This window comes from Mesitornis unicolor, unplaced genomic scaffold (assembly GCF_000695765.1).
Source record: "Mesitornis unicolor isolate BGI_N332 unplaced genomic scaffold, ASM69576v1 scaffold36299, whole genome shotgun sequence".
Lineage (NCBI taxonomy): Eukaryota > Metazoa > Chordata > Aves > Mesitornithiformes > Mesitornithidae > Mesitornis > Mesitornis unicolor.
Genome location: NW_010210076.1, coordinates 14,777 through 29,426, shown reverse-complemented (window position 1 = coordinate 29,426; position 14,650 = coordinate 14,777). Strand labels below are relative to the sequence as shown.

Genomic DNA, 14,650 nt, shown 5'->3' with positions numbered 1-14,650 from the left:
GCTTAAAATCGGAGTGCTGTACAGTGCAAACAGCTTCGAAGTGTTTTCAGGTGTAAATATTCCTTTCCAAAACTCGACTTTGATGTGTCCAAGTCTGCATTGTTTCCCTCTAGATTAGTCGTAGGTTTGTAACGAAGAGCCAGCTCTGACTGAGTAAATCACTAGTGGAAGTTAATTGTTCGCAGTGAAAGCTGGTCTGGCTCATTTTGCCTCTGTCGCAGGAAGAGACAGAAGTGGTGTGCTGTATCTGCGTTTTAAAGCAAGCATTGACGCGACTTTAATTTTGATCAGATGTCTCTCTTCAGGGCATTAAAGAAAACCTTCTCGGTAATCAAAAAGAGCCTCTTCTCAAGAGAAACGTAAGAAAAAAATTTAATGCATTTTACAGAAATAAAGAACTAATATAAAATTTCATCTTGGTCAAATTTCTTTTGCAGGCTATCATAAAAGAAACCTACTTCTCCATATTTGGCAGTCACCAGAATCAAAGAATTATTTTTTTTTTCCTGGAAAAAGGAGTATCAAATTATTTGTAATGTCAGATATTGTATGATGGTAACTTTATATTCCAGCTGTTTTTATTCACTGCTGCTGTGTTTAGATTTTTTGTGCCTTCTTTCCATCAACATTTTCGATATTTTTCAGAATCAGTTATGTGCTTTGATTTCATTAAGTAACAGTCTTCTTTTATTCTCTCCTTAGGACTGAAGCAGTGAAAATGGAAACCACAAAGATTAATATGTCCCGCATCCCCCTGGTTAATGGAGGGATTGACACTGCCATGCTCAAGGCACACAAACCTCGTGTGATGTCCAAAAGCGGTCACAGCAATGTGCGGATAGACAAAGTTGATGGCATTTACCTACTCTACCTTCAAGATTTGTGGACTACAGTTATAGACATGAAGTGGAGGTACAAACTAACCTTATTTGCTGCTACTTTTGTTATGACCTGGTTCCTCTTTGGAGTTATCTACTATGCCATTGCATTCCTTCATGGTGATTTAGAAATAAGCAAGTTTACCCCAAAGCATGAGCCATGTGTCAAGAACGTAGACTCTCTGACTGGGGCATTCCTTTTCTCCCTGGAGTCACAGACAACCATTGGTTATGGATTTCGTTTCATCACTGAGGAGTGTCCTCATGCCATTTTCTTACTTGTGGCCCAACTGGTCATCACCACCTTGATTGAAATCTTCATCACAGGTACCTTTCTGGCCAAAATTGCAAGACCTAAGAAAAGGGCAGAGACTATTAAATTCAGCCACTGTGCTGTCATTACTAAACACAATGGAGAACTTTGCCTGGTGATCAGAGTAGCAAACATGAGGAAGAGTCTTCTGATACAGTGTCAGCTGTCTGGGAAGCTTCTTCAAACATACGAAACCAAAGAAGGGGATCTGCTGAATCAAGCCAGTGTCAAGTTCAATGTTGACTCCTCTTCAGAGAGTCCATTTCTCATTTTGCCTTTAACCTTCTACCATATTTTGGATGAAAGCAGCCCTTTGAGAGGTCTCACACCTCAAAATCTCAAGGAGAAGGACTTTGAGCTTGTGGTGCTCCTCAACGCCACAGTGGAGTCCACTAGTGCTGTCTGCCAAAGCAGGACTTCCTACATCCCTGAGGAGATCCACTGGGGCTATGAGTTCGTGCCTGTGGTTTCTCTTTCTTCAAATGGAAAATATGTTGCAGATTTCAGTCAATTTGAGAAGATTAGGAGAAGCACAGATTCTACTTTTTATAGTATGGACTCCGAAAAACAAAAACTGGAGGAGAAATACAGGCAGGAGGATCAAAGAGAGAGGGAACTGAGAACGATGTTGTTACAGCAGAGCAATGTTTGATGGAATGGACAAATTATTCTGATTAATCCATTTTACAAACTGAAAAAACATACTCTCCATGCTGTATGTATGCTGTGAAACCAGCAGTTAAGTCCTTTTCAGCAAGTAGCTTTGGTGTATAGTAAGCCTATTCTTTTGTTTGGCTGAGTTATTAATCAAGTATTTTGTAATTAGGCAGGATTTCATGACTGTGACTTAGCGAAGTTGGATATATATTAAGTCTCTGCCTTACACCATCATTAAAAGCAGACACATCACTTTCCATTCAGAAAGTGAAACTGGATGCACTGTGCTGATTCCTTCAAATATTTATTTGTTGTGGTTTTATGGTGAACATAGATTTGCAGAGACAGCACACAGTACTGCTAGAAGAAAATATGTAACTTTAAAATATATATATTTAAAATGCATTTTCTCATACCATATATTGCCTTCACAATGATTCATGGCACTGAAAGTAAGTTGATTGGAGAGACAAATGGTTGGATGTGGGAAGAGCCTGCAGTGAGGTGAAAAACTTCTGAAATTTTGAAGGATGGTGACAAAGTAGTTGTGCTGGGTGGTGAGGAAAGGAGCTCCCTCTGCTATTCAGAGCTTGTTTTGTGATCATCACTTTTTTAAACCTTGTTAATGCCTGATTTATATATAATAACTAAAAGGAGAGTTGAGGGCAAACTACACAGAATCATAACAGTAATCAACTAAGGTTAAAGCTGACTTTGAGACACTGGGTTTTTATCCAGTGTAAATAGATTGTAATAGCAGCATAACAATACATTTCTAAAGATTGCTTGCTTTGCTATGGACCGTATTTAATTTTGGTTAAAAGAGAGCTGTATAATGTCTGTAGACAATATTTACTTTTTCTGGCAACCATAAAGGACAAGCATTCCTTTTCATCCATTTTATTTTTGGTCTATTAAAACCATTCCATTAATAAAGGAATTTAATTTGAGGAGCTCCTGATCTCTTTGTGGCATGGGGAGAGGGTGTGGTACTTCAGAGCTGTTGAAAGGGCTGAGAGCTTGGTGTAGGCAGTTGTATCCAGCATACAACGCAGGGACTCAGCAGGTCACTAAAGCAGTCACATTCTCAATAGCAAACCAGGTAGCAGTGGTGTCCATGTAACATGCCTATTATACATGGGTCAGCTATTTAACAGGACTTGGAAACTTTTTCTGACTCATATCACTTTGGTAGCTTTCTGAGTTCTAGAGGTTTTGCTCCTTCAAAGCTTTGGCAAGGAAAATCTGTGTTAAGCACAAGTTTTGAATCTGTGGGCCAGGTCTTGGCCTGAGAGCTACCAAGACCTGCAGTAATGAAAGGGCTTTTGACATCATTATACTTACAGTTACTGTGCTTAGCTTCCTGGCACTGTGTGGCCTAGTGGAATGCAGTCTGCCATAGAATATTCTATACACTAAGTGAATCTAGCTTGGTGCCCAAAGAGGCACACAGCAACTTGAGCTCTTGGCATCAAGACTGAATGTCAAGAAGAACAGAGCACATACAGCAGGGGTGGGGGTGGGTAAGGAGAGGGCGCCAGAGGCTTGAAACTGCTCTTTTACAGAAATGGATAGCTCTCCTGTGTGAGAATTCAGAGATCCGGGTATTTTTCTGAACAAATAGCCTTAAGCCATAATCCAATAATTTTCCCTACCTACTGCAATGCAAACAAGATTTCTCAAACCATTGTAGTTGTATGGCCTGCCTAGCATTTTGGGAAAGAATTTTCAAGTGGTATTGTGCTGTGCTGTCATGCAGGTTTTCATTTACAACCACATGAAGAGGGTGCTAATTTTTAAATTAGTGTTTATTAATTTTCAGTTTTCCTTCATTTTGTTTTATTGCTTGTTTCATTGGGAGTGTGTGTTCAGTTATTTTTTGCAGTCATTGTATAGACCTGAGGTTCATGTCCTTTAACTCAAAGAACACTGTTTTGGGATGCTCAGGCAAAAGTGCCCAGGTGTTTAAACCTCTCTTTTGCCAAGCTTTAGCCTCCATGGTTTGATAATGAAGCATGCACTCCATGCACTTCTTATTCTTTGCTTATAAGCAAAAGCCTTGGAAAGAAATAAAGTACCCGAAAAATTTATTTTCTCTGAACTTTCAGTCCTACAATTCAGAGAAGAGAAGAGAAGAGAAGAGAAGAGAAGAGAAGAGAAGAGAAGAGAAGAGAAGAGAAGAGAAGAGAAGAGAAGAGAAGAGAAGAGAAGAGAAGAGAAGAGAAGAGAAGAGAAGAGAAGAGAAGAGAAGAGAAGAGAGAACACTAGAAATCTTGGTCAAAGTCAAAGCCAACTTTCATCAGGTAGTGAGAGACTGTTCAGTAGTATTATATACATACATTAACATAATATATAATGCACTGTTATTCACTCCAGCTTCAGAGCACAGTCTTACTCTGCAATTAGCTGTACTTCTCCCTACTGCTTTCATGCAAGCATAACTTCCATTGCTTTATTTGCAAGTTAAGAAGAGCAAGAGTGGCTTTGGTGCACCATGCTTAAGTGTAGAGTACTAAACTGCAGTGGAAAAATATCATGACTTGTGGGTTTGATATGAGTCACCAGCAAACCACAGCCTCTCACTGCTTGTGGTCAGCTTTTCTGGTTGTGTAAAACTGGTGATTTACCTCAACTGAGGTCTGACGGGATAGAGAATCAGAAAGCAAAACCTCCATGGCCATCCCAAAGCTGCCTTACCCATGATTAAGGACTGTCCTGCCCCCATGGTGACTGAGGGCATGAGAGCCTTCTTTTCTGCTGTACGCTTGTCCCGAGGGTGTCGGGCAGAGCACCCACAGCTCCAGTAGTTCAGGTACCTGCATAGCCAGCAGCAGCACCTTCTCACTCCTCTCTCTGCCCCACAAATGGAAGATACCGCTTTGGAAACCACTGAGTTGGATGATTATGGCAGTCTATCAATTTATTCTTTATGAAAAAATTTAAATTATATCTGAATCTAAAATTTCAGGGACTGAAGAAAATGGTAGAGCCCTCTGCAATGAGGGCTTTAAGAGCATGATTACACCTATCAAGTAAACCCTCCATTTGAATCACTAGATCACTCAGAATAAAATAGTCATAGTAATTTAAAATTTACTTTTAAAAATTTATTGAGAAATATGATATATTTATCCTTCTTTAATTCTTGAGTTATCAGTGAGCAGAACATTTTTAGAGTCTTTTCAATTATTTTGGTTTGTACAGCACACAACTGAATGGGAACTTATTTCAGCTCATGGACTGTTTCTGAACTATTTGCTTAGGGTTTGGCTTCAATATTTTCAATACTTCATTGTTCTTTTTTTTTTTTCTCCTCTTTTTTGATTTTTTCTGTGGAGGTAGGTGATTGAAGAAGTATAATTTCACTTCCATTGGTTCCTTGCAATGACTAAGGAAAGGAAGAAATGAGCCCTCAGAGACTGCGGGCTTACTGCACCAGAGTCAGATCCACCATCCCTCACAAATGTTTCACTTCATCTTCCAAACTGATGACAATGTTTGTGGACAGCCAAGAATATGACAGGTCTCCAGAAAAACGTGGCAATTTTCTGAATAGATGTAGGGGGACAAATAGTCATCTGGTCTAAAAGATACTGGGGAAGATGGGAAGGAATGCCAAATGAGTACTATGTCCATCTTTGGAGTCCCCAACGCAAAAAGGACATTGAAATGCTGGAGTGGGTACAGAGGAGGGCCACAAAGATTAGCAAAGGGCTGGAGCACCTCTCCTACTAAATTAGGCTGACAGAGTTGGTGTTGTTCAGCTTGGAGAAGAGAAGGCTCCAGGGGGGACCTTATAGCAACCTTCCAATACCTGAAAGGTGCCTATTAGAAATCTGGGGAAGAGGTGTTCACTAGGGCATGTAGTGATAGGATGAGGGGTAATGGTTTTAAATTAGAAAAGGGTAGATTTAGGTTGGATAGTAGGAAAAAGTTCTTCAATATGAAGGTGATAGATCACTGGAACAGGTTGTCCAGAGATATAGTGGAGGTCCTATCCCTGGAGATATTCAAGGTCAGGCTTGATGGGGCTCTGAGCAACCTGATCTAGTAACATTGTCCCTGCTTACTGCTGGGGGATTGGACTGGATGATCTTTAAAGGTCCCTTCCAACCCAATGCATTCTATGATTCTATGATTCAAATGGAAAAACAGAGAAGAAAACCCACTCACGCACACTCACACATATGGCTGAATATTTTCACTTCCATAGTATGCCAGGTTAAAATAACCCCAAAACTCAGATTTGCTAAGGTAACTCAAAGGACTGGGAAAAGTGAATGCAAGTTCTGTATTTGAACAAATATTCCTGATGACTTTTAATTGTGTTTGTTCAGTGTTAGCCTGATGACAGCCTGATCTTGAAAAAGAACAGGTAAGACTCTGTGATGACTCTATCAAATCTGTGATGGAGAGAAGCTTAAAAAACCATAGTGTATGCTCTAGTTCTTGCCTATTCCTTGCTAAAATACTGTTTGGCTCCAAAGCAGTCATGTCCTGGTCACCCTCATGTTGGTGGGATTACATGAATAAAGGAATGTTAACCTGACTTGCCTGCTCAGCCTTCAGCAGATAATTCTTACTGAATGAAAGCATTCTTACTCTCTGCAAATATTAGATTACCAGAACAGAGCCCTTTTAATGCAATAGGTACTGATTGAACATCCTGTACTGAAATGGCTTGGAAGAGCTTTTGGAGCATTTCCAGGATGTCATATATTCCCCCAGCAGAGACTATTCAGAGCTGCCCTGTCCTGTGTTAGCACGTAGTGCACACAGCAAAACAACATAATTCCACAAGTAGCACAATGTGCGTATGCTTTTTGCATCTCCTCTTAACAGTAAACTCTGCAATGTTCACTGTGCACCTCATCATATCATAAGACAGTTAAATTCATTCTGTCTTTACTGTCCTCTGTAAATGTTTATCCAGACAAAATATGACATGATGACTGACATTAGTGATACTGAGAGGGGGGAAGCGTTTAAAGACATAGGATTCATGACTCTGGCAGACACGTTGGCCCGAATCTTTGACAGTGGACAAAGACTGTATTGCTCTTCCTGCTCCTCTTCTTTACCCAAGATCAACATTCTCAGGACCAACAGCAGAATGGAGCACTGCCTGGCACTACCAAGGCTCCAGCTGAGATTCAGATGTGTGGCAGGCTCTAATGAAACCAAAAGCAGCTTCTGGAGGTAAATTGGTGTTGAGATCCTGCACTGTGGAAGTGCAAGACGTGTGTTCTGTTCTACTTTCATGGAGAGCAAAAGAGTCTGATAGAGGTAGCAACATAAAGCTGTCTTTGACCATCCTCACTGTATATCTACTGTCATTCAGGAACACTATTGAATACATTGAAAAGGGCTGAGGTGTCTGAGGAAAAGACTTAACATAGAACAAATGGCTCCAGTACTCATTAATGACTTTTGCAACACAAATTGTTCACTTCCCATAGACCTATTTCAACATCTTTTCCCTTCTACTGCTCATATTAAGCATCTGATTATCTAATGCTGGTTAGGATCATAATTTATTTATCTTTCCTTTGCAACAAAGAGATATACTTGAATCATAAGCAGAATAAGATTTCACTTAACAACTGCGGTTAAACAACAGTTTTCAAGTTAGGTGATTGTTATTCATTCTTTACCAAATGAAATTGGTAAAATGATCTGTGAAATGTACCCTTCACTGTGCTTCAAAATAAGAAATATCTCAAAATAAATATGAAATTCCAAGATCTGGAATGAATTAGGTGATTCATGCTAAATGGCCAATCTTGCTAGTTATCAGAAAAAACAAGATTGTTATTTTCAGAACAAAAGTATCATAAATGTTACACTAGTAGCAGACAAGTTTTGGAAAGAACAGTATATACCATAGTAGCCCATGGAAGATGCTGCTTGTAAGTCAGGATATTTTGCCATTGTAAAGTTGCAGACATATAGCTGCTTTCCTGTGAGAAACAAAGGTTTAGGCAATGTTCATTTCCCAAAGCCTGTTCAACTAATATTCATGTGACAGAATCACTCATTTTGGTCTTGTTGCAGTACAATTAGGTGTCTGGGGAAGGTCAGAATAGAGGTTAAGGGTAATTCTCAATGAGATCCTCACACTTCTTCCTCCCTCCCTCTCCTCTCTGCTCTCATGAATTCCTTTTGAGAGCATCTATTCCATACGCCAAGTGCCCTGAAATAGCAGTGAATAACAAATGGTAATCCCACAAGTTCTGTATCAACATGAAGCATCTCAAAAAGCTGCAGATTTGGGTGCATATTATGACAGTTTATGGCTGGTAAAACATTAGGTAAAACACTTCTGAAAGACAGGCAAGAAGAAAGGAACAGATAAATACCTTCTCTCAGTGTGTAGCACTTCAGAACTGAGGCTTGCTTTCCTCTTCAGATAGCTTGCACCTAAGTTGTTTTTTTTTCTAGAAAATTGCCCTAAAACCATGTTTTTACTTATATCTGGGTGAATAAGATAGCTGTTCTTTTCTCCTTCAACCAAAGTGCTTGAACACTAGAACAGACACTCAAAACTTGTTTTGAAAACCAGAAATGGTTGAGTCTTCCAGCTGATACATTGGAAAAAAGTTTACTCAGCTTGAAATGTCTATTAATGAAACACTGGCTGCTTTATCCTGTTTTTTTTTTTTTATAACCTCACAAACCTGGGCAAATCTTTAATTCTGAGAGGAAATAAGCAAGCTGAATTTATTCCTTGATAGACTTCTGCTATTACCCCGTTCTACAGAAAAATTAGAGCTTATCTGCACATGGAGTTATTCCAGTGCAATCATTTAACAACCCCAAGTAACAACACCAGTCCGGAGTGATAGTACACGTGGATGCTGTGAGACTGGAATACAAGGGTCTTTTCCTGCATCAACTTGACTGACTTTCATGACTGATTCCATCAGAAATAAGAAAGAAATAATTGCATTTCCACATGACTTATTCCATTTTAAATTTACTTTAAATTTACTCTCCCACTTCAAATTTACAGCTTCTCTTATTCCAGATGCATTTATTCACATGTGCAGACAAGCCCCAGACTGCAAAGAATGGCTCCAGTTTCACTCATGGAAGTGGTCCTTCCCAGGAATTCTTTCTGGGTGTTAATGTCACTGAAATCCAGAGGCCAAATTCTTGGCTTCACTGTTCCCCTTTCTGCAGCAGCCTGGCGTTACAAAGAGGCCGTAAAGCTGATCCAAGAAGCCAGCTGAACCTTTTCTCTGGCGCAAAGAGAAGCATCGTCAAGACCAGGCTATTTCCACTGGAAAAACGAGCCTCATTTTGTTCAAGAAATGAATGTACTGTAATGAAATTTTTACAATCCTCATAATAAGCCCATTATCAAGATTGTGACAAAACATGAAAAAGCTTTAAACTTCCAGTAGTTTCATGCTAACCCAGGAGAATTGTAGCCAGCTCTAATTCTGTTTTCTGATGGTCAGTTGGTGTCAGGTACAGGTTTGTTTAAACATTATATTCTACAACCCTAAAATTGGCTTTTTAGCTGGAATTTGAACTTAGACTTTATTGCTAATCCATGGTCAGCAACTGAATGGGTATTTCACAAGTTCATCTGTGGACTTTCATATTCTGAAAGTGTCTGTTTTAAACCTGCAATCTGATATCAGCATCCCATTATCAAGTGCCCATATCATACCTGAATACAGATTCTAAATAGTAGTAAATCTGCCTATTTTGCTTTTGCCTTTCTTTAGAGCAGAAGGTTCTTTAGCGCTTTATTAAAGCAGTCCATGTGATTTACTATCAACCCTCTTCATAGCTGGGAAGCTGTGGCACAGAGTAGCAAAATAGCAAGGGTAACCCAGCAAGTCAGAGCTGGAGGTGTCAATACCAGGTGTCAAAGCTTCAGACCTGAGTTTTAGTTCAGTGAGATGACAATTAGGTCACATTAGACACATAAACATTTTTAATACATTTGATGCTAACCTGAGAAGTGGTATGTATCAGATTTTCTCTCTCCTCCACCTGTCATCCAGAAGATAGTTCAAATTCATGCTGATGGTTGTCCACTGAGGTAAACACCACTGTTACTGGCACAATTTTTGTTCTTCTCCTCAGCTGTCTTGGTCAGCCCATGCTGCCACTCCTGCCTGTAAGGACAGCCTCTCTGGTTATTTTTCTGTATGTGTGCTCAATTTCCTTCTCTCCTTGGCCTCCTTCTCTCACAAGTATTTGTTGTGCTGATGGACAAATAAAAATCTATTTACATCCTCAGCCTCTAAACAGGAAAGGTGTATTGCTGCTGCTGAGACTGGTGGCTCAGTCTCCAGGTCCAGGATGGGCAGGACATGGGGCTGACTAAGAGCCACCTAGGCGATGCATCCTGAACCTGTCCAGAGATTTCATCTGCAACACCCTACCAAGTCATTAGAAAGCAGAGCTATGAAAGGCTTCATGTTTCCTTGGGCTTTCTCTGCATTTCTTTAGTTATCTGATGATCAGAGCCACTGCATTACTCATATGTATCTTCACCCAGGTTGGACAGCATTTGACAAGAACAAGCTCTGCAACTAAACGCTATTAACAGGTGGTTAAAATGCATGATCTTGCTCTCTGTCATCCTTCTCCTACCTAACTTCTGCCAGAGAGCTTTCTTGGGAAAATTATGTTCACAGCTAGGTTTAGAGAACAGACAGCTGGTACTGGGCAAGAATATGCTAGCTTACAACCACATCTTTCCCCATGAAGCTTCATCTAAAATACCTTCAATTTTCAGGCAGTTACTGGGCGATTTGAGGGGGTGATGGAATAACACACTAGAAGGAATTAAACTGCAAACAAACAGAGGGGATGGGCACTAAGTGGAAATATTCTAAATATGAAGAGACCAGCTCCAAATGCAGTCTTGCGTTACAGAAATAGAGTATTTGCTGCTAGGGATGCATTTCCAGTCCCACCCCTGGGTCAGTACGTGTCACAACACCAAATATATATGTACATGATGATCTGCAGTATAACTAATTCAGTTGCTGGCAAAACACAGGGTACACCAGATATGATCCAAAGTCCACTGAAGTTGAAGGCCCTTTCCATTAACTTCAGAGGACTCTGGATCCTCACTGCAGGGATGAAGAGCCAAGCTCACTGCTGGATCAAATGATGACAACTCCACCGAAGCCAATGTAACTCAGTTTGCTTGTGCCAACAGTGAATCTGGCCTATAAACTTTGTTCTGCAGTGATCAGAGGCTGCATAATTCATTCAGTGGTTTGGAAGTTAATTAAATTTTCATGGCCATCAGCGTGTCGGCCACGTTATATAGCAAATTACATTTTGCTATCTGAAACAGTTCTTTTCTGCAATCATTTATTTTAATATTTGTTGTTGTTGTTGAAGCAGTCACAGTTTGTTCACTCTCTTGATCTAAAATGCTGCTTAATCCTTGAAGCCTTCTTTTTCACACAGTGGCAATCTAATAAAATTGATTGTACGACTATGAGTCTGATTTTCATTTGCTAGAGTGTTGATAGAGCAGAAATGAAACCACAGGACTTGTAAAAGAGCAGAGCAGAAATAACTCTGGACATTACCAGCTCTATTAAATGTAGCAATAATCTTGAGCTGGCTCAATACTGGTTATTTTCAGTTCAGGTGTTTGAAATCAGTGGAGAACTTCAAAGCATCACACTTTGTCTTCTCTTTACAAGAAGGTCTTGGTGATAAATCCCTTGCTCAGCCATTCATGCAAGCAAGTCATGCAGACTGAAATGTCAGCACTTACGACTGCAAGACCATACAGACAAAAATAATATATAGGAGAGCATTATGGAGGAGTGACTGGTATTTCTTCCCCTTTCTGTCATTTTATTTGAGTCCATAGATTGAATGCTTGTTTTATTGAAATTGTTCATATTATCAACCTGACAAATGACCATCATCTGTGGACTGTGGCAAATGAAATGCTCCACAGATTTCCATCCCTTTTTGGTCAGCTGAGTGAATAACCTTAATCCAGATAACAGATGTCAAGTAGGGTATAGCTTTTTATGAACATATAAAACATATATGAACAAAAATACATTACATGTTGGTAAGGGGAGGCAGTGAATGTGATCAGGACCCCAGAAGCACTTACAAGCCTTATGTTAATATCAGTCTGGGCCGGAGGAATTTTGTGGTAGCGCAGAAAAAGGGCACTTGTGGGGAAGCAAAGAAATATTGCACTATTTCATTCTTGTTTGTTCATTTATCCTTATAAGTACCACCAGTGAACAACGAGGAGGAAAAATGCTATTAAAAATGCTTATTGCACTTGCCTCTTTCTTCGCCTTGGATATTTCTTCCCCTTCATGCAGATAGCAGGCCCATAAATAGTTAATTTGGCATTTGACACATCTAAGGGATATGTGGTGGAGGAAGGAACAAGTTAGTGATGCGTGGAAATCTTTGATAATGCCAATAAAAATGTAGCCCAATTACTTTTCATAAACATGGTCATCAGTAAGCTGGTAACAATTTAACAGCTGTATAAGGAGCTATTCTAGAGTGATTAGGTTTAATTAACACAGAGTCGTTTATCAGAAAGAAATGATTCAGCCTCATGATTTCTCATTCATGTCTTCATGAAGGGGAAGGTGCACACTCCAGCATGGCTTTGCGTAATTTCCTCTGCTTCCCCTTGTTTGCGCAGAAGTGAGGCCTCAGCTGTGTCCTGGGTATTGCACTGCCTGGAACTGAGCTCGCTGGGAAGTCAGGATGATAAATGCTTATCTTTCAGAAATGAAAATGCTTTCAGCCTTTTAAGAATCTTCACAATTGCATTTGTTGTAATATCAGCCTGTCCTGGAAAGGCTTTAGATCTGGGAGGCTCATAATTCTGGGCAAAATCAGTCTCACACTTCACCTATGTGGTGAACCATGCTTTCAACATTCTGTCATCCATGAGGTGGGTACTTACCTGGACAACCTATCATGAGATAGGTTGTGTGTGACAGGCACTTCTTCAGGAGCTCAAAACACAGAGACAAATGGGTGGAGATGGTTTGGACATTGTACTGAATGTTAAATATAATTTAAAGCATGCTGTTGAAGGTGGAGACTTAATGTCCCTGAATATAGGATGAGATGGGAGTAGTGACATAATCCTGCCTGCAGTCTTCTGCTGGCTGATGTCACATGGGTGATGTAAGATCTACAAGCACATTTGAGCTGTATGACTTGCTGGCCAGGTGCCACTGTGGGGTCTTGCTACTGGATCCTCCATTTTACAACCCAGTGATGGCATTAAAAAGTCAGCTTGAGACTTCACCCCTTCACACAGAATGGTAGGTAGTCCAACCCCCCCTGCTAAAGCAGTATGACCTAGACTAGGTCACACAGGAACACGTCCAGGGGGGTTTTGAATGTCTTTAGAGAAGGAGACTCCACAACCTCTCTGGGCAGCCTGGTCCAGTGCTCTGTCACCCTCATAGCAAATAAGTTTTTCCTTATGTTTAGATTGACCCTCCTGTGTACTAGTTTGTACAACTTGAACTGCAATCGGTTTTCCACTAGTCATATTATTTTGCTCCAAGGGCAAGCATTACATCACATTGGCTTTGACAACTGCAGTAATCAGTTTTTGGGGTGAATGGTGTTCTCACAAGTCTTTCTATCAGCAGCTTGATGAGAGTAGTGAAGTCTCATCTGCTTAAGAAAAAACCCCCGAGCACAGTTCAGCACTGGGAAATATTTTTCATGCCTGTGACTGGTCGGTTGGAATTTCTAATCTGCAGCTTCCCCACAGCTGCAGGCACCCCTCCAAAATGGGTCTGTCTTGAGGTATTTATAACGTGTCTGTCACCAGGGTAGCCAAGCACCACATGGAAACGCGGCACCCAGGTTTGCAGCTGATACAGCTCATCACTGCTTTGTCTTTCTCCCAGGTTCCCCACCCTGGCATGCTTCCTACAGCATTTGCTCCAAAATGGCTTGTTACAAATGTTAGCTCCTCTGAAAGCTCCCTCATGGGAATGGTGCACAATGGTACCTGGCACCTACTGCCCTGTGGTGCAGCATTTCCTTTACAGAGAAAAGGCTTTTAGACAGGGCTTTCATTTTTCTGTTTGAGAGTTTGGGCTAGGGTGCAACAGATTTTGGATGCTACAGTGAATAGTCACATTTAGCTGAATGGTATTTATACTAGCTCTCCAGACTTTCTGAATTAACTTTCAGTGTCTAAATCTACTGAGCTTGCCAGGTGAATAAATTGAAAGCATCACAAATTAGTGTAGAGCATTGCACTTGGTCGTACAAAGCCATGAACTATTTCCCCCTCTAATCTCTTTTCTGACCAATTCTGAAGGTACTTCAACCTGAACTATCTAATAACCCAATCATCCATTTCCTTTTCATTTTGTCTGCAGTTTCCATCCCTTTCTTGTGTTCTGTCCAATATTTACTTGTAGGAGAGTAATCTTATCTGAAAGATGAAGTTTTTACTCTTCAAAGTAAATATGCATCTTGGACTGCTAGTAAATTACCTGTAAAGTAGCTGATAAAGGATAATCACTCCCAAGCAGTTCTGGTCTGATCCAGATCTGAAGCCAAGGTAACTGTAACTCCAGAAAGCAGCCAAGGAATTAAAACATTTGTGCTAACAGGAATATATGTCTAAAAAAGTTGTTAGGCAAACTCACTCAGTGCTTCCCAAACCAGCTCTGCTGTTGGGTTTCATACAGACTTGCACATCTGCAGTTGGACATTTTTGCAAAATATGTTTAGGGGAAAACACTCTAAGTGGCATTTAGGTTACAAACAGTTGGCAATTTATGGGTTAACA

The 14,650-nt window shown here is 40.3% G+C and overlaps 1 protein-coding gene across 1 annotated transcript; it reads left to right on the top strand.

Annotated features, from left to right (window-relative positions):
• Window positions 1–291: 291 nt before the first annotated feature.
• On the top strand, window positions 292–1,843 carry KCNJ15 (potassium inwardly-rectifying channel, subfamily J, member 15). The gene is made up of 2 exons (XM_010193069.1): window positions 292–359; window positions 703–1,843. The coding sequence occupies exons 1-2, from the start codon at window positions 292–294 to the stop codon at window positions 1,841–1,843; spliced, it is 1,209 nt and encodes a 402-aa protein (XP_010191371.1).
• The last annotated feature ends 12,807 nt before the right edge of the window (window positions 1,844–14,650 follow it).